The sequence below is a fragment of the Macrobrachium rosenbergii genome, chromosome 16 (assembly GCF_040412425.1).
Source record: "Macrobrachium rosenbergii isolate ZJJX-2024 chromosome 16, ASM4041242v1, whole genome shotgun sequence".
NCBI lineage: Eukaryota > Metazoa > Arthropoda > Malacostraca > Decapoda > Palaemonidae > Macrobrachium > Macrobrachium rosenbergii.
In genome coordinates this window covers 30,286,829-30,298,017 of record NC_089756.1, presented here as the reverse complement: position 1 = coordinate 30,298,017, position 11,189 = coordinate 30,286,829, and the positions used below count along the sequence as shown (strand labels likewise).

At 39.9% G+C, this 11,189-nt stretch overlaps 1 protein-coding gene across 2 annotated transcripts in view; it reads left to right on the top strand.

Moving 5' to 3' along the window:
• Kdm3 (Lysine demethylase 3) overlaps window positions 1-11,189 on the top strand; it is a 686,187-nt gene that overhangs the window by 290,763 nt on the left and 384,235 nt on the right. For both annotated transcript variants that reach the window (XM_067118768.1, XM_067118767.1), the window contains exon 3: window positions 6,246-6,362. In XM_067118768.1, the coding sequence (XP_066974869.1) occupies window positions 6,246-6,362 (117 nt within the window). The remainder of the gene's footprint in view (window positions 1-6,245; window positions 6,363-11,189) is intronic.

Below are 11,189 nucleotides of genomic sequence, written 5' to 3'. Positions count from 1 at the left end.
TAAACAAATTTTTTTTAGCGTTCTAAATCTTTTCAGCTTCACTTTTGCTTGTTGCTTTAGTAAAAGCAATTGCGGCGTGAGGGGAAAAAAATTCTCGTCTTCATAATATTGAAACATTTCCATGAGTCAGGACAAGAAACAGTGGTGAATGTCTCCATTAAATTTCCGGGAAACTACACGTGGAGCATTGCAGGCAACTCTGTTCATTAATTAAACTTTCAAAGAAACGAAAAATGTCTTATAGGCCAATTAATGGAGGGGCATAGCCGCTGCGGACTGTTGTTTCTATATCAAAAATGAAATGGGAATCCAGTTTTTAGTTTTCTGTAAAAGAAAACTATTGTGCCGGCTTTGTCTGTCCGTCCGCACTTTTTTCTGTCCGCCCTCAGATCTTAAAAACTACTGAGGTTAGAGGGCTGCAAATTGGCACGTTGATTATCCATTGATGATTGGAGAATGGATAATTAACGTGCCAATTTGCAGCCCTCTAATATATACTTAGAGGGCTGCAAATTGGCACGTTGATTATCCATTCTCCAATCATCAAACATACCAAAATTGCAGCCCTCTAGCCTCAGTAGTTTTTATTTTATTTAAGGTTAAAGTTAGCCATCATCGTGCTTCTGGCAACGATATAGGATAGACCACCGCAAGGCCGTGGTTAAACTTTCATGGGCCGGGGCTCATACAGCATTATACCGAGACCACCGAAAGATAGATCCAGTTTCGGGTGGCCTTGATTATACGCTGTACAGAAAACTCGATTGCGCCGAAGAAACCTCTCGGCGCATTTTCTACTTGCTTAATGTACCTCTTTGATTGTGACGTTTGTAGTTTTATCATGGCGTATCCGTACGGAGCGCTTCAGCCAGCCACTACCTGCACGACCCCTGGTGAGCCGGTTATGACTAGATAGAAGAGAACTGGTGCCTTGCATGGCTGGAGGCAGGAAGGGAAGGAAGGAAGGAAGGAAAGGAAAGGAAAGGAAAAGAAAAAAGCTCGTTTCCACCCCACCCCTCCCCCACCGAATGCGACTTTCAACGGGGTATTGATAAAGTGTTTGTTTAACGACAAGACCTACACGAGATCCTTTTGCAAACTGACGTAATGGTTCACAGTGCACAGACTTCAGCGGCGTGCACCAGCATCATAATGGTTCTCTGTGCACACACTTCAACTGCGTGCATCAGAATCATAATGGTTCACAGTGCACAGACTTCAGCTGCGCGCATCAGAATCCTAATGGTTCACAGTGCACAGACTTCAACTGCATACAATGGTTCTCAGTGCACTCACTTCAACCGCGTGCATCAGCATCACAATGGTTCAAATGCACACACTTCAACCGCTTGCATCAGCATCACTACGGTTCACAGTGCATACACTTCAACTGCGTGCATCAGCATCATAATCACATTGCTGATGAAAGTTCATCGAAGGATAAGAGTCCATTTTTATGACATTAATTTGATGAAAAATGACAGCCTCTGCATCTGGTCCAAACAAATTCTTGTTTTAATTGTAATGATGTGGTAGTTATGTTACAGTCGAACTATCGAGAATTATTTATTTATTCCAGAGTATCAAATGTATCTGCAATCGCGCATAATTTATAGTACTGAAAATTTTAAGGAAGGTCAACTCTCTTGAGATTCGATGTTGTCTCCTATTATTTGCTTTCGTGCTCGGCAAACGATCCTGATGGAGATCACTTCCTTTACAGAGACGACTACTGCCCTAACATGCAAAACTGCAGTATTGCAAAATTTTCGAAATTGAGATACGCCACCTATTGGGCTCGTGAAACACCAACACACAAGTTACTGCAGTTTCAGAATGATTCTTCAGTGCTTTACCTAGGGCTGTCCCATTTGCGGCATCTGCAAAATCAGTAGTAAGGCAAGGGAAAACTGCTGTATCTACCATTTTTCTCATTTTTGTATTTTTGCAGATACTGCAGTCTTCCATTGTAGGGCAGACTAGTCTCCGATTGATCTGGTTCATTGTTTGCTGTACGGGGCAGAATACTAAATATGGGAAAACGGACAAGCAGTGCGTCTAAACTTAAGGGTTCCTCTCAGTCTTGTTATGCAGGCGTACATGACAGGGAATCTTGCGGAGTTATCAGGTTCATTGTTTGCTGTGCAGGGCAGAATACTAGAAGGCGGACAAGCAGTATGTCTAAACTTAAGGGTTCCTCTCAGTCTTGTTATGCAGGCGTACATGATAGGGAATCTTGCGGAGTTATCATTGCTAACCTCATTACCCTTTCGCCTCACACCAGAGTGGAGAACAAAGTAGCGTTGAAAGGCGTCGGTTTATTTTTGGCCTGTTTGTATGAACGGCAGCCTCTTAAAAGCTAATCCTCTTTGCCTGTGAAGTTGGCAATAATTGATTCACTTTCTAAGCCGATTTGGGGCCGCATTGTCGCCTGTTGAATATTTTCCAATTTAAAATGAAATATAATGGCCTCTAGTCTCAGTAGTAAACAGAATTAACGGCCATTTGACCGAAATGAGCTCTCTCTCTCTCTCTCTCTCTCTCTCTCTCTCTCTCTCTCTCTCTCTCTCTCTCTCTCTCTCTCTCTCAAGACAACAGTGCAAAGCCCAGAGGATTAAGTTGAAGGATGTCTTAATGTAAGTGATGACAGATTCATCTCTTACAAAGAATATTTTCATTATTCAGGGAATAGACAGGTAGTTGGTGTATTCTAATATCTTGGAGTGAATGGTTGTGAAGTATCAGTAAGGGAGGTTGACCCTCGTGTTTGTAATTTCCTTGCATTGGTTGTGGGGTTATGAAGGAGGTTGAAACTGGTGATGGTATGTTGTAAAAATGCCAAACTTTGTCCAAGGTGATACTTTAGAAAGAATGCCAAGAACAGCGACCTAGCGTTAGACTAGAAGTGGATTCTAGCAAGAGCGCAAAGAACAGCAACCTAGCGTTAGACTAGAAGTGGTTTCTAAAACGAACGCAAAGAACAGCGACCTAGCATTAGACTGGAAGTGGATTCAAATTGCGAGTAAAAGTCGAGTCCTTTTTTAAGCAGAAAATATTTGATTCTTTCTCTTGAAGAATAGCCTCTGGAGAGTATTCGCAGATATAAGCCAAGCATGCTCGCACTTGATTCTGGAGGAGCTGCTCAGCCCCGAGAGGAATGTGGCACATGAATAAGAATAAAACACTGGCTTCCTATGCAGACTCGGCCAAAAACTGCTCACAATATACACTCTGCTATTTATGTATATTACGTACCAAAATTCTGATGGATTAGAGGAGTTCAATTGCCAGTTGTAAAACAGCATTGTGAGTTTAATTTATTGTCGAACTTACACAAACTCATAGAAATATATATATATATACATATACGAACATTAAGCTACAAGTGTCGTTAAATATCCAATTCGCTCTACCTCGGAAATAATACCGAAGGGGAATTATAATTGACGATTGGTTCGTCACTTGGCGGGGTCGAACTGCCGAAAGAATGAGAGCCAACAACGTTCAGTGACGCCCTAGACCACCCGGCCCTCAAGAGAGGTGTAAGTTGATACCCACTCTGCTGTACAAATCACCGTATTGTACTTAATAGCGTCGGCTACTTTTCGATCTGCATAATACTTTTATGAGTGCTTGATGATGATGGCTGAATGAACTAGTGAAACAGATTCACTGGTTTTATAGAATTAGATGAAGTTTGCAGCATTGTTTTCATCAATTAACTGTTGAATTAAGAACGTGAGAATAAACCCTTCGTTTGCTCATTCCCAGTCTTCTTATAATACCAGATACTCTTTCATTTAAAATATCCTTTTCCCTGCTTTTTCCTCTCTCCTGCTTCCTGGGAATATTGTCGCCAGCTGTCAACAAAATAATTAACTGAAACAGTTTTTGTTTTTCAACGGTAACTTAAAGGGGAAGTGCTTCTTGCTCCATTCCGTCATTGAAGAAATGTCGTCGCGAGCATTCTGTTCTGTCAGTGATTTGATAAATATTGTGACAAGTCTTCGGTGACTTTCCTGTCCATTTTTCTTTCCTTCCCTTTACTTCCAAACAATTCTAGTCGCTATTAATGCTTGCCATATATGTACTGTGGGATACTATCCCGTAGGTGCTTTGTGTAGATTATGTCTTGGAGAGTTATTCTGAGTTATTCTCTTCGATTATCTTGCTTTCCCGTGAAAGACTCTTGTTCTTTTCTCTTTCTGCCGGTTAACTTTTTTAGTTTTCTGACAAGAAAACTATTGTGCCGGCTTTGTCTGTCCGCCCCACTTTTTTCTGTCCGCCCTCAGATCTTAAAAACTACTTATGCTAGAGGGCTGCAAATTGGTATGTTGATCATCCACCCTCCAATCATCAAATAAACCAAATTGCAGCCCTCTTGCCTCAGCAGTTTTTATTTTATTGAAGGTTTAAATTAGCCATGATCGTGCTTCTGGCATCGCTTTAGGATGGGACACCACTGGGCCGCGGTTGAAGTTTCATGGGCCGCAGCTCATACAGCATTATACCGAAACCACCGAAAGAAAGATCTGTTTTTGGTGCCTTGATTATACGCTGTAGCGGCTGTACAGAAAACTCGATTGCGCCGAAGAAACTTCCGCTCTATTTTTACTTGTTTCTGCTTTTGGTGATTATGAAATTCCGCGCAAACGCCATTCATAGCTGGTCATGTTGCTTCAGTCTAATTTTTTTTTCGTTTTCATCTTCTATTGAAAATGAATGAAGCCACGTCTATTTTTGTGTAGAATATTGCTCAGATAAGTAAACTGACATTTTCGTGTCGCTGTCGGACAGGATGAATTCCAGTTCAGGTCAAATAGTGGTTGAATCTATTCCAGATAAAGTATCTTATCAATTAAAGGGGCATTAATGTCTCGTTTTGTATAGGTAGTGTTTTGGCCATTGCTCCTCCCAGGTACGACACAGTCCCTCATTTTAGTGGCTCAACCCTTTTAGGCGTCCTATATATGTCAAGTTTTCTGAAACTCATGAAATTGAAATTAATAACTTACAGTTATTAAAATGCATTATAATAGGCACGTACATTGAACCAAAGAATTTACGGGACCCATCAACAGGACTGCCGGCATTATCTAACATAAAACTATATAGCCTGTCACTTCTTTTGAAAGATAAATTGTCCAATTTTTTTTTCTTTTTTTTTGATTGGTTGGTGGTATTCAGGAAGCTCAGGGATTCATGCCATAATCATCCTTCAGGCTGCTGAATATAACATTAGAAAATGCTGCCCTAAAATGGAAGACTGCAGCGTCTGCAAAAATACAAAACAGAAAAATGGTACATACTCCCTTGCCTTACTACTGATTTTGCAGACACTGCAAATGGGACCCCCTTAATACTCGTGGAAAGCATTGAAGAATCATTCTGAAACTGCAGTAACTTGTCTATTAGTGTTTCACGAGTCCAATAGGTGGCATACCCCAGTTTCGAAAATTTTCCAGATACTGCTGTTAGAAATTTCAGGGCAGCACTGTGTAATTTATCCCACCTTGTAACTCAGAATCATTTTGCATTTGTGAATCCTGTGAAAAAAAAGTGTCGGCTTTACAAACTAAACGTGGGATCATAGGAGTTTTCGTATTGTTATAATCAACAGGAGCTCGAACTAAAAAGCCCTCGGGAAGCACGTATCCACACCACCACCAAAGGAATTACTTTAAAATCAAATTCGGTTCTCGACTTAACAGTAGAGCAAAGAATGAAGATTATGTATTACAGAAATTTGAAAACGAAAAATTCCGGAAAGTGACCTTTTCCTGTAATATTGGAACATATACTATTAGAACATCCTTATTCAGATCAGTCTCAAAATGTAGGGACCTCTTCCTTGCCCACATACAATTAGAGCGGTTTTGTATGCGCTACAGACATTTCTCAGTACTGCCCTAAAATGGAAGACTGCAGTATCTGCAAAAATACAAAACTGAGAAAAATGGTAGATACTGCAGTTTTCCCCTTACCTTACTACTGATTTTGCAAATACTGCAAGTAGGACCCCCTAAATAAAGCATTGAAGAATCATTCTGGAAACTGCAGTAACTTGTGTATTAGTGTTTCTGAGCCCAATAGGTGGCATTTCTCAATTTCGAAAATTTTGCAGATTGCAATTTTCCATTTTGGGCCAGAGTAGGTTAGGAGGACTCGGTGGCATTGAGACATTTTGGGGAGCCCAAGATAAGCTTTTCTAGACTATTGAATATCTTTTGTCCATTCTTTCGCAGGTGTACATGCCCCTTGTGGACCAGGCGGGCATCTCGGAACACAAGTACCGTCCCGTCGAGTACTTGGTGGACAGAGCGCTGGATTACCACGACTACTCGCAGGTCCAACCCTATCAGGTCAGTGCCTTGTGTCGTTATTTGATTGCTTTTTCTCAACTTGAAGGTATGGCTAGAGGAACTGTGCCGGTTAGCAATATATATACTGTATATATATAGAAATACTCAACACACAATCACGTGTGCAACAGAAATAAATTTCTGACTCTCATCAGGACCGAACCCAGGTCTTTCAATTGAAAGGCAAGGGCGCTGCCCACCGGGTCATGCAAGGCCTGGGTTCGATCCTGATGTGAGTCAGAAATTTTATATATATATATATATATATATATATATATATATATATATATATATATATATATATATATATTATATATATATATATATATATATATATATATATATATATATATATATATATACATATATATATATATATATATATATATATATATATATATATATATATATATATATAATATTACATGTGTGTGCGTTTACGCTCATATTTTTAAATTCGTGAATACAAAACAATATTTTTCTTACCTGTTTCACGCTGTCCATTATTAGCTTGGATACGTAGCATGTTTTCCCATTTTGTGCACCGGATTTGTTCTTTACCAAAGTATGCTTTAAATGCTGGCTTGATTGACATCCTTTTCTGCCAGAAATTTTTATCCGGCAAGGCTCTTTGAAAACTTTTTTCCCTCCGTGGATTCCATCAGAAGTTTTCCCATTAAAGAAAGTTCGTGCGTGTGTGTGTGTGTGTGTGTGTGTGAGAGAGAGAGAGAGAGAGAGAGAGGATAATATTTGAAAATGGCAGACTTACTTATGGACACATGGGAGGAGAAGGTATATATTTGTCATAGCGTGTGTGTATGTGTTTGTATGTGTGTGTATGAGAGAGAGAGAGAGAGAGAGAGAGAGAGAGAGAGAGAGAGAGAGAGAGAGAGGATAATATCTGAAATGGCAGACTTACTTATGAACACGTGAGAGAAGAGAGTATATTTGTCATAGCATATGTGTATGTGTGTGTGTTTTTGTGTGTGTATATGTATGAGAGAGAGAGAGAGAGAGAGAGAGAGAGAGAGAGAGAGAGAGAGAGAGAGAGAGAGAGAAAGAGTGTATATAGAGAGAGAGAGAGAGAGAGAGAGAGAGAGAGAGAGAGAGAGAGAGAGAGAGAGGACAGTATTGGAAAAGGCAGACTTACTTAAGGACGCTTGGGAGGAGGAGAGAGTATATATTAGTCATAAACTTGCTGCCTTTTACCTCAGAAATCTCAGAGCCATATTGGTGCTTTTAAAGGCGCACAGGTTATAAGATGTCAGTTCGTTATTCTCTTAAAATATATATCTAGCTTCGAAGAAGGGGATGAAAGGAAATGTATGAAGGTGGAAATTAGTTTTTGAAATCGACAGGAATACATTAAGGTAAGATACTGAGACTATCTTAGCATTTCTTTGTCGAAGTTCAATTTCATTGATGAGAGGTAAGCGCTTGAAATATGTTCTCTACAAACAGTTGACAGTGGTAAATGTGAGATTAGATGAAGAAATATCTAGGTAATAGATTTCTGAAGTACTTGCTAACCATCATCATATTAAGAAGCGTCATCATACACCGTCACAGATTCTAGCTCGTGCCGTCACAAAGAAAGCTTGTCAAAAATTGAACTGGTGAGAAATTTTGACGAGGCGATTCTTTGAAAGACCAAGGTCAATACGTGGTGAGGTTTTCGTTGTTTGATGGTCTGTCAGAATTATGTAAAAGGATTTCCACATTTGATGAGAGAACTTACCACAGTAAACTGGAACCCAAACTTCAAAGGGGTATCCGTATCTTTAAGGGAACTAGTCAAAATTTCTCCATTTGAAATGCAGCATATCCACCCACTTAACATAAGCAGTGCTTCGTCGTAGGGTCTTCGACTCATTTATATTATCTGACTTTACTTATCACCCTCCTCATTTTATTACAAATTTCATTTTCCGTCCAGACAGATTTTTCCCATTGGTTTTTACAATGATATTTAGGGTAGCCCCCGCCTTCTTTGGCTGGGTACTTACCGTTCGCGTTATTTGATTGCCATTTTTCCGGATGAGCAGAATCAAGTAAAAATACGCCTGTCCCAAAGGCAAATTACATTTCTGCCTGGAAGGATGGTTATGGTGGTGATGAAAAGTCGAAAAGAAAAATGGCATTAATTGCTAAGTCTGTCTGGGATTTTTGTTCGTTATGAAAACCGTCATTGGATTGAAAAGCTTCCGTCCAATAGCAGAATGACGTTTATGGGAACTCGGTGATGACCATGACTGGATAAGTGGGTAGTATGAATGGAACCTGGAACCTTTTGTTGTGGTTGTAATTTTATTTCATAATGAACAATATTAACTACATTTTTAGTTTTCTGTAAAAGCAAACTATTGTGCCGGCTTTGTCTGTCCGTCCGCACTTTATTCTGTCCACACTTTTTTCTGTCCTCCCTTAAATCTTAAAAACTACTGAGGCTAGAGGGCTGCAAACTGTCATGTTGAACATCCACCCTCCAGTCATCAAACATACCAAATTGCAGCCCTTTAGCGTCAGTAGTTTTTATTTTTACTTAAGGTTAAAGTTAGCCATAATCGTGCTCCTGGCAACGATGTAGGATAGGTCACCACCGATCCGTGGTTAAAGTTTCATGGGCCGTGGCTCATACAGCATTATACTGAGACCACCAAAAGATAGATCTGCCTTCGGTGGCCTTGATTATACGCTGTAGCGGCTGTACAGAAATCTCGATTGCGCCTAACTTGTTAATTGTACAGTCGTTGTTACCGTTGAGAATTTATTAACCTTAAGAATGACGAAGGTAGAGAATAACATAATTAGTCGCATAATCTCCTGTAGAATCATCTCAGCAGTGATTCGATTCCTTGCGTAGCTTCCTTGCATTCCTGGAGACGCTTCAGCAGATACAGAACAGATTTCATAATGACGTTGGAATTCGTTAAGGTAGGTTGTCTTTGTTGTAGTCGGAAGAAGAACTTCACTTGTGCCACTTCGCCATTTACAGCTAAATGGTCGAGCAGTTCACCTTTATGGAATATCAATGAAAATGATATCAGGGCTTTTGAGAAACGACGCTCTGGAGAGAACCAGTTTTCCTGATCTGTTTAATTTTTTTTTTTGTTTTTAAACTTGCGCTTGGGAAGATGAATATCACACGAGTTTCAAGTCGTATCATTAAATCATGTGGAAGGAATCAAAACATCATTATCTTCAAAATCGTTCGTATGTTTGTTTAGCTTCGCCTCGTGATAGTGAGAGAGGAGGAGGAGGAGAAGAAGGGGAGAGGAGGAGGAGGAGGAGGAGGAGGAGGAGGAGGAGGAGCCAGAGCCATCCAGGCTTAAAGATGAAGTCTCCATCGGCGCACAGTCAGCAGCATCCCAAGCGACACACCTATAGCTGTCTAATCCACCAGCCAGTTATACAAGCACTTTTCCTCCACTTCTTTTGTTATGAGTGCTTGCTTTCGGAAACACACCGTGCATTTGCTTCATAATATACCCCCTGTAGAGCTCACTTTCACGAAAGCTGGCTTCGAAAGTATTTGCTTTTCCTAATTTCATTGTCGATTGTGTGCGTTTTTTCATAGCCTCGTTGCATGTCTTCGTTAAATGCCTTGGCTTTGTCACACTGGTATTCAGAAATGCCTTTGAAATCCTTTATTGAAGTTTTATATCGTAATCTTTACGCCAGTCTCTTTATCTTAAACTCTCCTGCCACGTTAAGGTCATAATATGTTCGGTGGATGTTTGTTGAGATAAAGAGTTTCAAGTTGCGGGTGGAAAAGTGATTACATTTTGTGTCACCTTGGTCAAAAAGATATGTCAGTTCCATTATTTATTCTTCATAATGGATTCATTTCCGTATTCAATTTGAAGAAGAACGTAAAATACAACGCGACCTTGTGACAGCAAATGCTTCACGTCTTTGTGGTGTTCACCAATTAATGTAACGAAAGTTATCACCACCGTTCTTCCATTCTTGAAGATATGACAAACGTGTTGGCTTCGAGTTTGTTCATTTAGTTTAGTTGTTGAAAAATTTGAACATTATTTTTTTCATGTTGGTTAATGAATCTTTTTGACGCCCCCTGGGCCAAACGTTTTTCACTTATATTTGATATTTTTTATATATTGGCTAATGAATCTTTTTGACGCTTGCTGGACCAAGCGTTTTTCACTTATATTTGATATTTTTTAAATATTGGCTAATGATTCTTTTTGACGCTTGCTGGACCAAGCGTTTTTCACTTATGTTTGATATTTTTTTAAAATATTGGCTAATGAATCTTTTTGACGCTTGCTGGTCAAAGCGTTTTTCACTTATATGTGAACAGACACTTAAGTCTTTCTCCATGAAAACTTTCTTGATAGTCTGCAGTCTTATTGTCCTTTGGAGTTTCTACCGTCACTGCTGCTTTCAGACATGGGGGAGAATACCTTTGACGCTTATTCTCTTGGTAGCGTTTTATGTCTATTTTATTCGTCAAGTCCGAAAATCCCTGGAAGGGGACTATTGCAGCACCATCAGAATTGCTTTAGGTATCCGGGGAGGGTTGGGCGGGTGGGAAATTCTGCCAAACTCGTCCATTTCAGATTCTCGGGGATAATTCGAGCCAGTCAGTATGGACCATAATACTAAGAAATCACAAAGTAAGCACCTGACTTTGTTTATTAGCTGAAGCCAAGCACTTTCGTGCACTTTCAACACATCTTTGTGCCCCCGAAGATGTGTTAAAAGTGCAGGAAAGTGCTCCGCGTTCTGTCGTTTCATTTTGAACTCTCCCGGTGGCTTCAGCTAATGGACCAAGAACTGCCATTTAATTTGGGAAACACCGAA